Source organism: Microtus pennsylvanicus, chromosome 18, assembly GCF_037038515.1.
Source record: "Microtus pennsylvanicus isolate mMicPen1 chromosome 18, mMicPen1.hap1, whole genome shotgun sequence".
Classification (NCBI taxonomy): Eukaryota; Metazoa; Chordata; class Mammalia; order Rodentia; family Cricetidae; genus Microtus; species Microtus pennsylvanicus.
The window spans coordinates 41,913,143-41,932,376 of record NC_134596.1 but is presented as its reverse complement, the minus strand read 5'-3'; the positions used below and the strand labels follow the sequence as shown (position 1 = coordinate 41,932,376).

Sequence of the window (19,234 nt, the reverse complement as noted above, 5' to 3'; positions counted from 1 at the left end):
CCTCTCTTTTTTTTTTTTGTTATTAGCTTTAGGAAAAGTCTGTGTAGATTTAGTTCAGAAGTTCAAGTTAGTTTGGTGAATTAGACCATCTAAAATTAGCTTATTACTCCAATATAAAGCATGTAATTAAATAACTCAGTTGCACTTATAAATTATTTGATTTTTTTCTTACGTAATTTTTGCAAATTCAGTCAAGACACAAATAATTTTAAAAATTCTGGGGAATTGGGGCTGTCCCTCAGTGGGTTCCATCTGAGAACCGTATAAACTAGACACGGAAGCCAGGCCTGAGTCCCATCACTTGGGAGGAGGAGGAGGGGTGGCAGGAGGTCCATGAGTTCACGGTTATCCTGACTGCATTCAAAGTTGGAGGCTAACCTGGGCTTTATGAAACCTATCTCAAAACACAGACCCAAAACCACCTTCTGGCTTATGACACTTGTAAGGAAAACCCAAGCATGTGTCTCTGGCAATTTATCAGAAGTAAAATCTGGGAACGAAAGTGGCTCTGGGGAATGAGTCATCTGATCAGCCCGTGGGACAGTGAACAACACTGGGTCTTTCGGATACACAGCCCAAAAGTAGGATGCTGTTTTCCTCCTATTGGCAAGAGGCAAAAAACAAACTTCTGTGCTGTACCCTCAGCACTTCTGGTGAGTGCCACACAAGAACCGGACAATGCCAGGTGTGGTGGTGGGGCACGCCTTTAATCCCAGCATTCGGGAGGCAGAGCCAGGCGGATCTCTGTGAGTTCAAGGCCAGCCTGGTCTACACAGCAAGTGCCAGGTCAGGCTCCAAAGCCACACACAGAAACCGTGTCTCAAAATAAATAAATAAATAAATAAATAAATAAAAGCAGCTATATGCATTTGAACATTTGAATGGCTGCCACTCCCTCCCCTCTCCTACCCATGGGTCCCACTCCTTCCCATTTTCCAGCTTTCACACTAGCTAGACCTCCTCTCCTCCACAATGGTCCCTTCCCTCTTCACCCTGCTCCCATTTCTCAGCTCACTGCAGCTGCCCTAGAGAGCCTGCCCTGACCCCAGTCATGGCTCCAGGGAGCCCACCAGCTCTCTCCAACCCTTCCTATGCCATCTGGATGTGTCCAGAGGGCGGGGACCAATGTTTGCTCACAATTGTATCTTCTGCATTTTACACACCATATCGCCCATGGACAGGACCAAACTATAGGGCTGAGTGTTTGCCAGTGAATGCATGGACAGGAATCTTTTCTGCATTGGGCTCTCTTATTTCAAATGAACATTTCAAGGCTGTGTGAGACACGCCGCACTCTCTGCCTCTCGTTTCCATGGAGACAGTAGGTGCCTCTAGAGTCCAGGGACACTGGATCCATTCTCCCAGAATCTGGGCATGAACGTGGGTGTGCCTGTAGTCCCAGCAATTGGGAGGCTGAGGCAGGAGGGTTGCTGTGAGTTCAAAGCCATTCGAGGATAGGTATTAGGACAGCTTGGGTCACAGTGAAATCTTTTCTCAAAAAACAAACTAAAAACCTCACCAAACCAAACAAGTAACAAACTCTCTCTCCCTTTCTCTCTCTCTCTCTCTCTCTCTCTCTCTCTCTCTCTCTCTCTCTCTCTCTCTCTCTCTCTTTCTCCACACACATACACACACACACACACACACACATACACTCCAAAAACACAGAATCTAGAAATCAGGCTACTGAGTTTTACCCTGCACTGCACTAGCTGCCACTGGTTCCTGGCCTCCCTCCTTCCCTCTCTCTGCCGCTCCAAAAGTCTAATCCTTTTTCTTCCTAGACTTCCTCCTGTTGTATCAGTGATGGGCGAAGTGCCTGATGGCATAGAGTCCTGTCCAGAAAAAAAACAGGAGAAAGAAAAAGACCTTTGCTAACCGAGCAATAGCCGTGTGCCAGCTGCGTCAACCCTACATTGTTTCATGTAATGTAAGAACCAAACTCCAGAGGTCAGCATGTATGAGCTAGCTCAAGACCAGAAGAGCCGGGCTCAAATGCTGACCCAGCTCCTTCCTAGCCATGGGCGGAGGTCATGGGCACTTAATTCTCTAAGCCTTGCTCTCCTAATCTATAAAAGGGGATTGGCTGTAGGCTGCTCACAGAGACACCCAGAGCACAGGTTGAGTGCTCAAATATTATCCTCCAGCACCTTGGTGAGTGGGGAGAATTGGACACAGTTGGAGCAAAGGACTTGAAGGGTCGGGGCCAGGTCAACCATGCGGCAGACAGACTGACACCATGGCTTTGTCTTTTCACTGCCTGCTCTGCGGGTCCCCACAGACACGCTCGTGTTCCTGGGTACAACAGTTACAAACTCAGAGATGGGAAATGCAGCCCCAGAGGGGCCTTTCCAGGGAGACTACCTTTGGAAGGCTCCTTATTCTCAGGAAGACTCCATGGAGATGGAGAGGGCTCTCCTACTCTCTCTCTGCCAGGACATGGTGGGAGCCTCTGCTTTGGTAATCTCCGTGTTGTTTGGCAACTGTTCTGCCTCTCCCGCTAGACTGTGGGCTCTGCTTTATCCTCCTTTCAGGGTATCTAGCAGAGTGTCTTGCAGACACGGTAGGACAATAGCTGGGGGGTGACCTTTTCTCTTTGTCCTCTGATCAGCCCCAGACATAGGCTCAGAACACGGCATCGCTACCAGTGAACAGGAACCACACCAGCCCTGCCTGGTCCTAACCTTGATTGGCCTGCGTCTTTTCAAACAGACTCAACGTTCTCTCTAGGATCAAAGACATGACTTTGCTGGGAAGCCTTCCCTCTCTGCTCCATGAAAACACAGCCCACACAGCCAGACTAGAGATACCCGGGGCCATCAGACCTCCTGACTCTCCGCTGGCATATTCCTGGTCCTCACTGCCTTTAGTGCTCAGTTATGGGTCCATAGCCCTTGGTGACCCAATCCATGCCTTGGTATCTCAGTGGTTAGACCTGGACAGTCACTTGGGTTTGACACTTGGGACCACCACACTGCCTACCCCAGAAGGGACAGCAGTCATGTCCCTGCCCCAGCTTACCCCCCACAGCCAAGAACTCAGCTGCCCTCACCCTCCAGACCACTGTCCTGCATGGGTCTCAGTGAGCTCCCGCCACTCAGGGCCAAAGCTCAGAATGGAAAGCTAGGCTACAGACATGGCCTCCAGACAGAACACACCCCTGCCATATGGCCATCCTGCTCTCCTTGCCTGCCCGGCTAGGAGATCCTCCTCAGGTGAAGATTCAGTTCTATGGCTGCCTCCCCAGTGGAACTATCTCTGAGTCCCACTCCGTGCCTTCGGTCCCCCGCAGCTGCCCTTCCCAGTGGGCGATAGCGAGGTTGTAGCTGTCTCCAGAGTGGGCCCTCTATGGGTGCTGATGATGCTTGCTGCTCCCCCCCCTTCCCACTTTCCCTCCCTCCTTCCTTCCTCTAACATTCCACACATGCCTACTGAGTGTGTGGCCACTGGATATAGTTGGGAACCAGGGAGCTGCGGCGCGGGCTGGCACTCAAGAGAACCGGCATCTTAAATGAGGAGCTAAACCTAACTTGTTTGAGATCAAATCCTAACGACCACACGAATAAGACGTACATCTTCCTAGCTATGCTCGCCTCAGGATCTCTGGTTCTCTTCACCCTGATATCTCAGTTAGAGAATCTTCCATACGACACAGGCTTTGGTTTTCAAACAACGCACAGGCACTGCAGCTTGGGATTCCAGAAGAAGAAAGGAGGCTCGGAAGGGAAGTACAAGCTGCCTAGTGTTACGCAGACAGAACAAGCAATGCCAAGACTCCATGGAGGAGCTCGCTCCTCTCTTCACACATAGAGACCCAAATGCATGCATAGCCTCAGAACCAGGTTTGGCTTGTGCTGCCCCTGACTCGTCCTGGCTGGCGCTGAAGACCTCTGCAGGTCCCAGCTCTGAGCTCCCAGCTTCATCTCCCGAGAAAGGCATCTTCTAGAACAGTTCCTAGCAAGTGCCAACTCAGTGGCCCGTCTTCCCAGCCCTTCCTGAATCCACCACACCAGATCATGCCATCCCCACGTTTGCCTCCAGCTGGCAACGCACCCTTACAGAGAAAACAGCTCCAGGAAGCAGCAGCTTCCTGGCCCAAGGGCCAGCCCTGTTGGCACCATAAGCCCTACCTGAGCACAGTAGCCGTGGGGACACCAGTCGGACAGAGTTCACCCATGGTGGCTCAACACATGGCAGAGCAGCTGGAATCACAGGTAGGAAGGGAGATGCTGCATCCACAAGGCTTACCCCCAGGGGAGTGCCCCCACCCTCCCTGTTTGGCTGAGAATCTGAGGCCTCCGTGTGGAAGGGGACGAGAGGGGGGAGGCTGCTTACAGGAGGATACAGGTGTTCTGCCATAGCAGGAACTAGGCTGCATCCAAAAGTTGGACCCAGATGAGCTGCAGCGTCAACCACTGACTTCAAACCCAGGCTCACACTCAGTTGTGGGATTTTTATTATTTAATCAACCGAGTTTTCATCTCTTTATCTGAAAATAACCTTATTATGGGCACAAGTGATGTAAGAGCCAAATCAGTTTTCTTTTCTGTTCCTTTTCTGCGGGCTGGACCAGCTCAGCAACTTGCAAAAGCCAGAGTCTCGGGGCAGATTCCTGGTTCCCAGGGCCCTCTAGAACTGTGGGCCTCCTTCTTTCCTTGTGGGCATGAGTTTCTAAAGTCAGGATAAGTGGCTAAATTGCCCTATAAATGTATTTACTCATTTATTTAAAAACCATTAAACATCTTTTCTAGATTTGACTTTCTAAGAATGGAATAAATTCCCGGTTGTATAAATAAGAAGTATTATAAAAAGCATATTTGGTCATGTTAACTCTAAGAAGGCAAAGCCAAGGGCAGGGTTGATCCTCTGAATGGGTTGCCAAGAACCTGATAACCCTGTTAATGACACTTTAAAAAAATATATAACGCATGGGACCGAGGGAGGCGGCCAGACCACAGTGGCTCAGCTCTTACCTAACTCCGCACTCTTGGGAACTTACAGATCAATATTTTAGTGCTCTCCGCCCCAAGGTAAAGCAAAGGATCTTCAGCAATTAATCAAAGTCCGTTCCCGGTGTTTAGAGAGGATCGATATAAAATAACTTATAATTGTAAAATTGGAATCTGTACGGGTGGTTTATGGAGGCACTCAGAGAGGAGGGCATCCATGAAGGGCTGGAGAGGGTGGGGCTGTGAGAGCCGTCTCTAGATAGTACGGATCTCAGTCCTGCTGTGGAGAGAGTGGCTTTCCCTCAAGTGGCTGCAGCTGTGTCTCAAAGCGGGCAGAGGGAAGCTGTAGGCAGCAAAGCAGCGGGAATCGATCTATTGCCAAAGGCGGCCTTCCGTTCAGCCACGCACAATAAAAGGGGGCAGAGGTGAACAGATACCTAGCTATCAGCACTCTTCCTGGCTGCTACCTCCAAGCTCTGGCACCAAACAGATTCCAGCACCATACTACTCCTGGCCTGCCCGACTTGCACTTCCTGAATTGGGCCCCAGGTCCATTTGGAGGATGAGCAGGGCAGACTAGTATTGCCATCCCTTTGAAGTTTTATGAAATTTTGAGACTCGGTTGTGTCACACCCCTAGCAGATGGCAGAGCTTTGATTTAAGACCAGGACGGCTTGCTCGAACTGTGAGCCACCTGGGGAGTGGAGGGAGGACACCTTTCTGTTACGCCAAAGATAAGGGTCCTGCAGGGAGTGGGACAAGGTCATCTCTCAAGATTACTCTGTCTGAGAGCTCCTGGTTTTATGAAATCACAAAATGTGCATGAAAATGCATAGAAAGGGGGGCTGGCTACATCAAGTGCCAGGGGCTGGTGGCCCAAACAGAGGCCATCATAAAAATGGCTGCTCTCAGCTTTGTTGTTGCTGTGAAGTGTGTGTCTCAGCCATTCCTTTCTTAAGAGCAGGGGCAGTTATCCGGCAGAATAAAGAAGCCTTGTGGAGGCGCCATGGCGAATGTGGGGCGCACAGTGATTATGGTCGCTCACCCACCCACTCACTCAGAAAACACTTCAGACATCTACACATTCTCAGTGGTAGACATGGGGCAAGGACATAGATGACAGAGGAGCTGACCCTTCCCCTGGAGAAGCACAATCCAATGGGGGCGGGGCGGGACACACACATGTATGAGCCCATGACACAGGACATGTGATGAGTTCCGTGATGAAGATACACACAGGGGGCATCTTACCCAGCCTGGAGGGTGCAGGCAAGGCATCCTGGAGCGGTCCCCTGAGCCGAGTCTCGAAGGATGAGTTAGCCAGGTGAGAAGCAGGAGAAGGGCATTCTGGGTAGGAGGGACAGCGTGGGGAAGGCATGGAGGTGAGAAGCAGCGTGGTGATTGAGGAGCTTCCGCAGGCCGTGGGAGCCGGAGCCGATGGTTTCAAGCAGGGGTGACATGGTCAGGCTTGCAAGCCTCAAGAACCCTCCAGCAGCACCAGCCCCGCAGCAGTGGCAACAATTTACTTTTCTGCGTGCTTGAAATATCCTTGGCCCCAGCGAAGACGCCTGAGGCCGTCTGTGGAGACAGCTAAGTGTGATGCCTAGTGGGCAAGTGGCCAAAACCACTCACACGAGGACAGAGACAGACATTTCAGCTCGACTCCAGGGTCGGAAATAAAAACACCAAGGAGTGGCCTCCAGTCTGCAGTAGCAGATGCCGGATGCCTGTTTTATCTTGGCTCCTCCGATACCAAATGTGTTGCTTAGGAACGGAATATCCTCTGGATTCGTCCCACAGTTGGTAACAGGAGTGCGAAGACCTGGTCCAATTCTGATTTTCTCCAGTTTGCATCAGATCCCAATATCTAGAGAGAGTGCTGGGCAAGCTCGCTGGAGGGCTTGCGATGGCCCAGCCACAGTGCAGTTTCCAGTGCTTTAGGTGTGATTTTCCTTAAGGGTCCCACTTGTTGGGAACCTGATTCACCCCAGCAAGCCCTAAGCTTCCTGTTTTTCAGGCTGGGCCAACCCGGCCAGGGCCTTCCCCTAGGAGCTTCCTGCCTCTTCTGTTGTTACCTGCCTCGTGGCACTCATAGGAAGAAGGCTTCGTCTGAAGTAGAAAACGTTTGGACGCTATTCGGCCCACGGACTCCAAAGAATCCAGTAGCTGGAATTCTTTCAAAGCAGTTGTTTTCGAAGTGCCCTTGAAACCACCATGAGGTGCTGCTGGGGTCCATGGCCTTTGTGAGATGGGACTGATGTTGACTGCAACTGCACTAAATGTATATGTATTTGAAGCAAGAACTGAAACGTATTTCTAACTAATTCGGCAATGGTGGCCTGTTCTAAAACTGCATGTGCGGTTTAGCTGTTGGTTGTCTTGGAGAGTGATATGAGAAAGACGTGTAGACACGTCACTGACGCGTAGATACGTCACTGACGCGCAGATACGTCACTGACGCGGATACGTCACTGACGCGGATACGTCACTGACGCGTAGATACGTCACTGACGCGGATACGTCACTGATGTGTAGATATGTCACTGACGTGTAGATACGTCACTGATGTGTAGATATGTCACTGACGTGTAGATTCATGTGCTGGGCCCTGGGCAGCAGCAGGAGCCACAGGTGTGTGTGGCTGAACCGGCTCACTTGGTGGCACAGATCAAGCCTGTCAGGCTATCCTCCTGGCCACCTCCTCCCTGGGGACAGTTCCTGACCCAGTCTGGTTCCGCGTGCATCTCTTCTCTCTCTGTCTGGGCTTCCTCTTGGTGTCCTGATGTGTGTCTGTAATTCTCCCTTTCTCTCCTTTGCCTCCATTTGCACCTCTGCCCTTCCCTGTTCCATCTCCCAGTCCTATATAGTCTCCCTTAACTGGGGGGAGAGATAACTGACACATATTTCCGTCTTTATTTACTGAGCAGTTTCTGTGTATCCTGCCTCATATAAAATTGACGATGGGTGGAATGTTTTCCACCCATCTTGAAAAGAAATAAATAGTGATTTAAAATATTAATACACAGATTGATTTTGACACTGCATTCCCAAGCTCAGAAGCAGGGCCACCCCGGGGCTCCTAAATAGAACAAGGACCTGTGGCTGTGGCATGATGAGGCACAAAGCATGATGGCGGACGCATGCAGGGCATGGGTGCAACCTGGGCACGTGGAATGGAGCCCCCAGTTAGTAGCCACCCTTTCTACCACGGAATTCTGCACCCTCTGGCCTTTGCACCCCGCCCCTCCACACCTTCGCTTGGGCACATCCCCTCTGTTTGGCATGCCTTGGGTGTGTTCCCTTCTGTTCACCTGATCAGCACCTACCCATCTGCAGAGTCCTTTCTCATCCATGGAACCAGCTAGAACAGACTCCTCCTTCATGCTCACTGTGATCAGAGGGCTGGTCTCAGTCTCCTGGCTCCCCTAGCCCAGCATTGAGCCTGGCACACAACAGTATCCACTTGACACATGTTGGAGGGATCATGAGACCAAAGCCTTTGTCTCCTGCTTTACCAGAAGGACAACAAAGTGAGCTAATGTGGTTTTCCACCGACCTCACCCCTTCCCCTCCCTGAATCTATGCCCTTGCCTTGACACCTGCCCCAGGTGCCCCAAGTACCTATATCCTGGCACCCTCCGTAGAGCCCTCTGACAGGAAACTTCCTGCTATTTCCCACCCCCACAGGAAAACCCATTCTCCACTTAAGCATTCAAGTCCCCTGCTCCCTGGGCCCTTGCCTTAGCCACTCTCGTGGCTGCTTTTTTAATCCCCATGTCAGGCACATGCACGACACAGTGAGCCAAGCTCTGGGTGCAACCTGTGACATGACTGTGAATTAAACGAGCAAGCGAAGGCGTCTCTGCCATCCCTGCAAGGGGAAAAGGCCTGGAGCAGCACTGCTGCTGGTCACAGGAAGGGAAGAGTTAGACGGCAGCTTCTCACCCCCGTGAGGCAGTGAGTGGCACAGGTGGTCACTGTTCCAGGAACATGGCATGAAATCGTTACACTACCTTGTTGGCCAGGGCACCTCCGGGTCCATCTTCGCCTTTCCCAACATTTAGCTCTGACTGCTTGCAATAAGTATCTGAGAGGCAATCTAAAAGAGGCAAGCTGCATTATGGAGACCCTGAGAAAACTGCAGGGCACAGCTCATCTTGCACAAAGAGGCTCAGACGCCAAAGGTGTTTTCCTTTACCTACTCAGAGGGGCCTCACCAAGGAAATGCGATCGAGAAGGTGGTGTTCGTCTTTAGCATTTATTTATGACTGGAAAAAAACCTGTTGGTTTGCTTTCTGAGCAAGCACAGACCACAAGACGCCACAATCAATTGGCTATACATGAATTTTTTTGTCATTCTTTAACTAACAGCAGGAATGAAATAGCACCAAGAGAGGTGTGCACTACGTGGTACATAGACAATCTGTGGTATGCAACAAAACCCGGGCCACAAAATCATAGACACTTCCTCTCTGCCTCAGTGACCCAGCTGGATGTCCAGGAGCTGGGGCTGGAGAAGGGAAACCTGGGCACAGCTTGGGGGAGTTTCGCAGGCGGGCCACGAAAAAAAAAGTCTCCGTGCCAGCCCTCTTGCCCGGGATGAGCAGGGAACAGTAGGGAAGTGTACAGAATGAGGGACGGGCGTGGTCACCTGCAGAGAGGCAATGCCAAACACTGCTCGAGGAAACCACAAGTCAGTGTTGCCCGGCGCGTTTGGGAGACAGAGCAAGGCCGACTGAGTTTGATTTGTAAACAGTAGAAATCGAAGGGAGTCTCTTGTCAGTGGAGTGAAACATTCAAGTGTCAAAGTGACTGCAAACAGTTTTCGTGGGTGTGTGTGTGTGAAAAAGAAGGGGACACTATCCAGGTCATCTAAAGCCTCGGGCAGGGCAGGGTAAGAAATTCAGACCCTAAGGCTCTGGGGTCCTTGTGGTCAGCTACAACAAACTACAGTGTGCGCATCACCAACTCAACTCAAAGCACATGAGAGACAGCCATGCACCTGGAAGTGTCGCTATAGAGACCTGTGTGCCCACCAAGCCTGGCACAGCACCCGACACAAGGTAGAACATGAACGGTGAACGGAGGATCCCTGTGCGTTGTAAACTCTTGACTTACTCGATCTACAAAACACACAGCTATTCTACAGGGAAATCAAAGTGTGGCTAGCAGCAGATCTGGCTGCTGCCAGGGTTTGAGAGCAGCGTGCGCTGGTGGCTACAGTTGGAACTCTTCATAGAGTTCTCAGTAAACAGTAAGGTTGGCTAAGAGGTAGCCAGAAACAGTACGGAGCTTTAGATATTTCTGGACAGGAATCAAGACCTGTGAGTCGTAGCAACGAGACTCCTCAATGTCTTCTCCCTTCTCTAGCCTCCCTCACAGTCCACGCCCTGAGACGGAAAAGACGGTGTCAGCTGATGCCATAGGCTTCTTTCTAGTCTGTTCTGTTGAATAACGAAGGCTTGCACAGCACTGGTGAGTTAATTTACAAACGTGTCTCAACCAGCCCCAAAAGGTGCAAAGGAAACCTTCACTGTCAGCAGAGCAAAACTGAGCCGGAGCTCGGGAGCTCTGCCCTCCCAAACTATAAGGACCTGAAGGGACTTCTGAGGGGGACAGCCATGAGACCTTCCCTCTGAATCACTTTTACCACAAGAGAAAGCAAGCTGGGGTGCACCATCCCAGCTACTCAGAATGCTGAGCAAATATGGACTTCCAGGACAGGAGCAATCTATAGGCCACCAGAGTAGTTCTGGTGTTCCCTCATAAGTAAGGAGGGTGGGTTTCTTTCATAACCACTCCCTAATTCCTACAACACAACTCTAGGGGGCTACAGTCACACACAGGCAACACAGCAATATGGAGTACATGAGAGCTGATTCTAAGCTTCCAAAGGCATAGATACTTGCTTGCTAAGCCCTTAGCAGGGCTCACCACCCAGACTCTGGCTGGATGCTCAGCGCGCTGGCCTCTCTGGGAAGCAGAGCAAGAGCTTGGGGCGGAAGGGGGCATCACTGTATTTGCTGCGGTGTCTACACACCCCACCTGCACACCTTAAAAACGGAAAGTCACAACAAGTATGCTATATGCCGCCTGCACACCTGACTATTCTCTGCAACATCGGCAGCATGCTGAGGGCAAACAGGGGACGTGGGCTCCCACGGCTGGGAGTGTCCTCTACAACATCTACAGCATCCCAAACGCCCCAGCCAGTGGCCTATTACTTGATACACTATTCAAAGCCCACCAATAGGCACGAAACACAGGCATACACTCCTAACTGAGGGTTCCAGGAGAGGGTTACTTCTAGATAACAGACAGAATTCTATTTCATTGACAGTAAGGCCAAGGTTGGTTTGTTGTTCCTTTGTCTTGAACATGCTCACAAATTCTAGCTGTCGAAGCCCAAACTGGACTTGGGTAACATGTAAGCATCTAATGAACTTGAGAAGCAACATTTGCCTAAAGTCCAAAATCCGAACCGTGGGAGGCACAGGGGGAGGATGCCTTGCACAGGTACTTCCAGCTCCGCCAGGAGCCGCACTTGGCAGCAGTTGAGACCTGGCCTAACCCACAGGGAGTTCATAGCCAGTGCACAATGTTTCCTGGTGTCCTGGGGACCCTTGGCTGGATGCTGTGCCACCCACAGGGAGAGGCAGTGGCCTCAGTCTGTGAAACATGATTCCTCCCAGAAAACAAAAAACAGCTGCAGGGCTCCTGTGACACTCAGAACCAAGGCAGATGGGAAGTCTCTAATTAATTTTGTGGCCTTTTTTTGTTTGTTGGTTTAGATAAGGGGGGCTGGGGAGGGGAGGAAAGTGCAGGGACATTTACTCTTTCGCCTCAGCCAGTTTATTGTTCATCTCTTTGCTCTGCTCCTTGTCGTCGGGCTTGGTGGCACTGGGGCCCTCTGCCGTCTTTTTCTTGGCGGCTTGGCCCGATACCGCCTGCTTGTCTTTGGCCTTCCTCAGGGGCTTATGGCTCGTTGAGGTCTTTTTTGGTTTGGAACTCTGAACACTAGGTTTCTCTACCTGCATGGGGAGACAGACAGACAGAACACACGTATAGAAACACAAAGAGGGGGGGAGTGGGAGAGGGGTTTAGAGAAAGACATCGAAGCGTTAGCAACAGAATAACGATAGTGACAGGCAGAGTGAGGGCACCTGGTTTCTGTCGTCTGGATCTGGAGGCATCCCGTAGCAACGCCGTCACCAGTCTGTCATTCTCCCCCAGAGCAGACCAGGTGGTGGGCTAGATAGCAGTTACAGAATCTATTGCCCCTCCTCACTGGAAGGCTGTGCCTCGCTCCCTCGCCTCAGGCCTGGGCATGCGGCTTGCTGTAGTCAGTGTGCAAGACACTGAGCATCTCAAGGAGGGGATACACGGTCATGTGGGCTTAGACTGACTGAAGGGGGCAGGTAGGCGGAGATACTCGATCATGTGGGCCCTAGACTGACTGAAGGGGGCAGGTAGGCAGAGATACTCGATCATGTGGGCCCTAGACTGACTGAAGGGGGCAGGTATGCTTTCATAGAGATGAACCATAGTTGATCCCTGGGGAGCTGAGTGCATCGGAACAACTGAGTGCCAGCCAGGCAATAGGCACGACCAGCCATGTGCTTATCTCTCGTTGGATCTTGCCAGCTTCCCCAGGGCAGTCACTCCAGTCTCCAGGCCCCTTTTCTGGATCTTGCCTCTCATTCTGAAGACATAGTCTTGCCTTTTCTTTCTCAGAAAACTCTGGAGTAACTGGGCTTGCTGGATCAGTATGTTAAACCTTGCTGACCATCCCTAATTTCCCCAATAACCTCTCCTCACTCACTAGGAATCTTCTCTCCTTCAACGCTAACCTATATCCTGGAGCTCATTTCATCTGTGGATGGACAGAGTTATTGATGGGTTTCCCAGGCTGGGCCATTCACTAACTGATTTGCTTGGATTGGGGGGGGGGGGAGGTATTCCAGGACCACGAAACATTCAGTGCTAAAACTAGAAGCATTCCAGACACACTGGGTCGGTCTGTTGTCACCTTGGCTACAAGCTGGTCCTGGCATAATGGAAATGCCAGCTGAGTGCTAGACTTGAAGACAAGGTCAGAGAAAGGCCAGTTAGGCTCTGGAGTTATTATGGTCACCAGCCATGTTCTGCTATTGCACATGGGAAAGGTGTTTACGTGCCCAGCCCCATCTGGCCTGACTTACAGGAGTGGGCCTGTGAGCCCAGCATGCTAGCTCTGCCAAACACGCGTCTCCTGTTATCGAACTCATACTGAGATGGAGTTAGGTAGAGCAGTGTGTGCATAAAAACAAACAAACCCCAAATCCTCACTCAGAAACCACTACTTCAGTGATGAATAACCAGGAACATCTCTTGCACTCAGTGTGTTGTGACACACTTGGCACTCTGTCGGGCGGCGCTGATGGCGGAAGGATGTGTTTCAGAGACTGGGAGGGGAGGACCTTTCCAGGGTTGGAGCAGGGTGGAGAAGGAGCTGCAGGGCCAATGCCAGCTGCAAAACAGGCCAGGTAAGAAGCTACAACCCTGGGCCAGCTGCTCAGAGGCTAGAGAAGGGCTCCTTTAGAACAAGGGGATTTGGCACCCAGGTGAGATTTTTCTGCTGTTTTTATCCTGCATTTCTCAAATATAGAATCCGCTGAGCCAATTGTTAAGCTACTTTTATGTAATGCTCCTTTCCAATGTGCCCTTTGAACTTAACTGAGGTACCTGTTGAAGATGGCCCTGGGCCACTTGCTGACTAAGAAAGGCATGATTCATCAGGAGCTCTGGGGGAGGGGGCTAGCTAGAGCTTCCCTCCCCCTATTCTGCTTCCTCTCAGCTGTTCAGTAAGAGCTGTCTCACCTTCGGGGATTCCTTGAAAGGCTCGCTGTAGAGGCTTCGTATTCTTCTGCGCTCCATGGCCTTGTTATCAGCGGCAGTGGGCTTACTGGCCTCCCCTTTGAACTGGGCGCTGTAGCTGGTCTCGTGAACCATCTTGTCATCTGGGGGTTTGTATTGGGGCTTGGCTTTGATCGGTTTCACAGGCTTGATGTCTGTCCATGCTCTGAATTCGTTCCTGTGAGTCAAAGAAAGCAACAGTGATGAGAAACATCACAGGGCAGAGAAATGTCCCCACCCCGCCACACACGAATCTGGCTCCTGATCCACTCTTGCAGCTCTCGCTGAAGTAGGGCCGGGAGTTGGCACCACTGTCGCCACGAAGACCAACAGATTTCCTTCTCTCAGGACTGTCTCAGGTGTGGATCTCAGAGGAAGAGCTCAGGATCCTTCCCAGGCCTAGACTCCGGGGACCCAGGACAGTTATTCTCACCTTCAGGTCTTATACGCCCAGTCTCTAAAGAGGGCTGAGACACCCTGCCCCGTCCGCGCTTTGGGAGCTCAGTGAGCATGGGATGCCTCATATGCAAGGCTAAAGAGCTTCGGACTCTCGGTGGAGACTGGTGCCCTGCAGCCTTGCAGCAAATACCAAGGCCTCCTTGCTGCTTGCTGTGTGGTGGTGGAGATCAGCCCAGGGCCTGAGTATGAGAGGCAGGAGCCTCCAGCCCTTCTCTCCCCGCTTCTCACGGTGAGGAACCTTTGCTGTCCAGACTCTTCAGGGTGACCCCTCCCGTGCTTGCTTCTTATGATGCAGCAACCTGGTCGCTTTGGACGGGAATCTCAGTGATGTGCTTAGCGATGTGTTTTGGTGCAGAGCACGTCCCCACATCATTCGGAGAATAGCCAGGACTTGTGCTGGCTGTGTGTGGTTAGGATGGCCACCGTATGGGTGCAAATGGCTATTATTCTGTCCCTTGTGTGACACGTCCACCTCCCCCTATGAGTCATGTTTCCTCTCATCTGACTTTGTTGTTTTTGTGGTCTGGTACTGAACCTAAGGACTCCCGTGTGCTAGGCAGGCAGGTGCTCTCTAGCTCAACTATATTCCCAGCCCTCTTCTTAATTTTATCTCATTATATTGCCCAAGATTTGAATTTACTGTTGCTCAAGCTGGCTGTGAACGTGTATCCTGCCCCGCCTCCTCAGTAGCTGAGGTGACAGACCTGCACCCATTCAGCCTGGCTACTTGGCTCTTTCTAATCTGCCATAAGGATGGAAAGTAGGTGGCCCACGAAGTTCAAAACTGTCGGTGCTGAAGGCCCAAACAATCCCCCACTTTGAGGGCAGGAGCATCTGGGCAGCAGCTCTGGGGTTCAAGAGGCCTTAATCTGTTGTCCCTTGGTGTTATAGACAGCTGTGCTTGGAAGAAGGGTTTAGTGTGGACGGTTGTGGAGCTGTGTTGGTCCAAGGCCTCTCTCACCCTCTGTGATTCCTTTCCTTAGGTCTCAGAGATGAGAACTGCAAACATGGAGGCCAGAGGACCATGCACAATGCTGTATGATGGAGCCCAGTGCGCTGGAGGCCAGAGGACCATGCACAGCGCTGTACAGTGAAGCCCAGTGTGCTGGAGGCCAGAGGACCATGCACAATGCTGTATGATGGAGCCCAGTGTGCTGGAGGCCAGGGGACCATGCACAGCGCTGTATGATGGAGCCCAGTGTGCTGGAGGCCAGGGGACCATGCACAGCGCTGTATGATGGAGCCCAGTGTGCTAGAGGTCAGGGGACCATGCACAGCGCTGTACAGTGAAGCCCAGTGTGCTGGAGGCAGAGGACCATGCACAGCGCTGTATGATGGAGCCCAGTGCACTGGAGGCCAGAGGACCATGCACAGCGCTGTATGATGGAGCCCAGTGCGCTGGAGGCCAGGGGACCATGCACAGCGCTGTACAGTGAAGCCCAGTGCACTGGAGGCCAGAGGACCATGCACAGCGCTGTATGATGGAGCCCAGTGCGCTGGAGGCCAGGGGACCATGCACAGCGCTGTATGATGGAGCCCAGTGCGCTGGAGGCCAGGGGACCGAGCACAGCGCTGTACGTGAAGCTCTGTGCGCCCATTTAGCTTCACCTATACCTGCTGATCAGCCCTCCTGCTTTGGGCCTTTGTTTTCTCGTTTGTAAGACGAGAGTATCTGGCTAGACTAGGTCCTGACGAGCTCCGACCTCCCCTGTTCATTACTGGAGCCACTTTCCTTCTCTCTGAATTTCTCTAGATAATTGGCCCCTCTGTGGAGAGACCACTGTCTCTGGGAGAACCTTGTCAGAGCTCCAGGCCCACCGTTCAGGTGCAGCCTGGAACTTCATCTGGACATCTCGCGGGCTCCTCCAGTTCAGCATTGCTGCACCGAGGTTCTGTGGTCTTCCCGCCATTTCCCTTCTCTTGGACTCCCACCCACAATCGTTCATTCACTCAGATATTTTTGCCCAGTGCCTGGGGAGATACCGAACACTGCGGAATTCAGACAAGTAAAAACAGATGCTGAACTTAAGTGCATTAGGCAGAGGAATTTGAGGTTACTACAGGGCAAGATGGAGCCCTGAAAGAGGAGGGGGTAGGAGCATGGTGGAGCTCCTGCTCCAGCCTGGGAGCATGGGAGGTATCTGGACCAGAGTCAGAGACGCATGGAGCTGGCCATCAACTCCATCAGGAGGATGGGAGGGAGAGGAGGGAGCAGGGAGCAGCTCCAGGAAGATTGCACGGCTCACCCAGGTATTTCTACTATAACAATCATGGAGAGTCTACTGGCCATGCTAGGCTGAAGCTCTTCTCTGTAACACGACTTTGCCCAGAGTTTCAAGCCAACAATATAGCCAGATTTATTCTGGAAAAGAACTGAGGCAGAGGTGTGGGTGAGAGACAGTGGAGAGAAATGGCTACTGACGGTTCAGCAGGAGACAGCAGCAAACCAGAAAGGAATATAGAGACTGATCCAGAGAGAGGCGGGCACAGGAACAGAAAAGGGACCCTGGGTCAGGGGCACAAATGAACATGGGTTGTGGTAGGAGACCGGGAGATGCCAGGAGTCTGGCGTATGGGTGGTTGTGTCCTCTTGTAGATGGGGAAACGAAGAGAGGAAGATAAGGAATGACAGTTGGGAGCTTCCTGTTCCTTCAGTGGCACCCCAGCCCCTGGGAGTCAAGGGTCTTTGGGGGTTTCTGTCTCCTCCTTCGCCACCTGCCTTAGTTTCACCCGGGTCCTCATGACCTGACTCCCACGTCAGCGTGGCGCTCCATGCAGGTCAGTGCTGTTGGTCTAGGGTAGTGTGGAAGATTCTAGAGACTCCTCCCCCTCAGACAGAGCCCTGCCTGCTAGACAGACCTAGGATACAGGCCTGGATCTCCTGCTATCGACGTGGTAAGATCCAGCCCCCTCAGCCACGAAGCTTCCAGAACCAGGTCTCAGGGACACGAGCACAGCCCCTAAGCGCTGTTTCTTTGTTCCTCCAAGAGTGTCCTGGAAGCATTCTGTGTTTCCTCACAGATCCTGTGGCTGGGGAGTCTCTTGTATCAAGCTTGGGAAGTGGACCTTTGAGAGAAGCTAGGTCACCCCCAATCTTTAACACCCTTGGTACATCAGATGAGCTTTTAAGAGAGCATCCCGTATCAGACCCAGCTGTAGCTCTAAGCCTAAACTCCATTTCCTGCGACCGCTACTGAGCTCTCTTTAAACTTCTCTTCTAATGAGGCTCTTTGTGCTGGGAAGATTTACTGAGAAGAGGTCAGGCCAGGCCCCCAACTCTAATCACAGAGACAGTTTGCAGACTTGGGGGCAAGTTTCCTGGGCTTTGGGCAGCTGCTAGGTACATTCAGAGAAGCCACTAAAGTGTGGCTTCTGGGTTTGATCTGGTTTTCAGATACATACAAAAGTTTGCCTTCACCTCCTGTCTAGACTTATGCCCCTGCCTGCCCTCAGCACAGCCTTTCCCTGGACCAATGGATCACAGCATTGGAGTCCTGATGCCCCTCCCTGCTGCTGACTGGCTTGGTACACATCACAGGTTAAGTCTTCCTCAGTTCTGTAGTCTGGGACTGAACAGCTGTAGACACCACACAGGTTGTCATGGGAAAGCTGTCACCTGCAAGCCAAGCTAAACACACAGACACTACTACTGAGCCTGAGCCAGAACAGAGAGGGGATCTCCAGAAAGAAATCCACAGGCTCGGTGTAATGGTGCCTTTAATCAGCACAATGGAGGCAGAGGTGGGCAGATCCGCGAGTTCAGGGCCACCCTGGTCTACATAGTGAGTTCAAGGACAGCCGAGGCTACTAGTGAGAACCTGTCTCAGGAAGAAAGAAAGAGGAGGAAAAGGGGAGGAGGCATAGTCCTCTCAACTCTAGTCCTCTGGCCATTTGTGAAGACTGGCTCAATGCAGGCCGGTTCCTGTCAGAATCAGAAAGCCTGTGGTGGATAATTAGATAATAAATACATTTGGTTTTCATTAAAGTTGTTTATTTAAGAAAAATTATTTCCGGTGCTTTGTGTTCCAGGCTTGAGATCAGCTTCTGCCTCCCCAGCATTCTTATTAGATGGGGAAATGAAAAGTCACAATCAGATACGTATTCAGCCATTGTTACATTTCTGACCTCTGCTTCGGGAGCAGGCTTACTGTTGAGCAAGTTTCCAGTCAGACTGCACAAAGCAGCCTTCAGCCACCAGCTGATGAACTGAGCCTCCGATGCTGAGCCCACTCTAAACAGATGTGCGTTCTCTCAGTGAAGCTCTGTCCCTCTAAGCACATTGGCTGTACTGACTCAAGGGCAGAGACTGAAGGAGCAATTACAGAGACAGACAAAGACAGCTGTGAGAGCCCTGCCACTGAAGAGCGGGGTCCCCAAAGGGGTTGGGTGGGGCAGCGGCTGGGGCACGGGGAGAAAGTGTGGTCTGTGACGGAACAGGATAGAAGCCACTGTTTTGTTTCCAGTTTAAACAGAACTGACAATTAGAGTAACAATGAAACAGGATTGTATAAGAAACAAGTTCTCCTGCTGTGATGGAAAGCGACCTGTTCCTCACGATGGTGGGGACTTGGAATAATGGATTGCTGCCAATTACACCATGTAAAACTTTTGTTTCTCTCCCCACAGGCCTCAGATTTATTTATTATGTATCTAAATCCTCGGGAAATCAAATTTTGTCCCCCAGCCTTTGCACAATAAAATTTTCAACATTTCCCAGTTGCTTTATTCAGGAAGGAGACCGTACTTAACTCGTAATGGTCCCAAATCTTCCTACAGATTTTCATAAGTAATTTATGTTGCCATGGAAACATAGCAAGGCTCTGTTCAGAAGTCTTGTCTGCATTTGCTAAATGAACATGTCCTCAAAAGGAAGCAGCTCGGTCATGAACCCTGGCACAGGCAGCAAAGAGACACTGTCAGCTGCCAAGCTA

General features: G+C 51.5%; 1 protein-coding gene across 2 annotated transcripts in view; it reads right to left on the bottom strand.

Annotated features, from left to right (window-relative positions):
* The window catches only part of Map6 (microtubule associated protein 6), a 62,824-nt gene that overhangs the window by 4,636 nt on the left and 38,954 nt on the right, over positions 1-19,234 (bottom strand). Inside the window, exons 2-3 of one of the 2 annotated variants that reach the window (XM_075953068.1) lie at positions 13,809-14,022; positions 11,784-11,980 (exon numbers count right to left, since the gene is read on the bottom strand). In XM_075953068.1, the coding sequence (XP_075809183.1) occupies positions 11,784-11,980; positions 13,809-14,022 (411 nt within the window). The remainder of the gene's footprint in view (positions 1-11,783; positions 11,981-13,808; positions 14,023-19,234) is intronic. The other variant, XM_075953069.1, reaches the window with a different exon arrangement.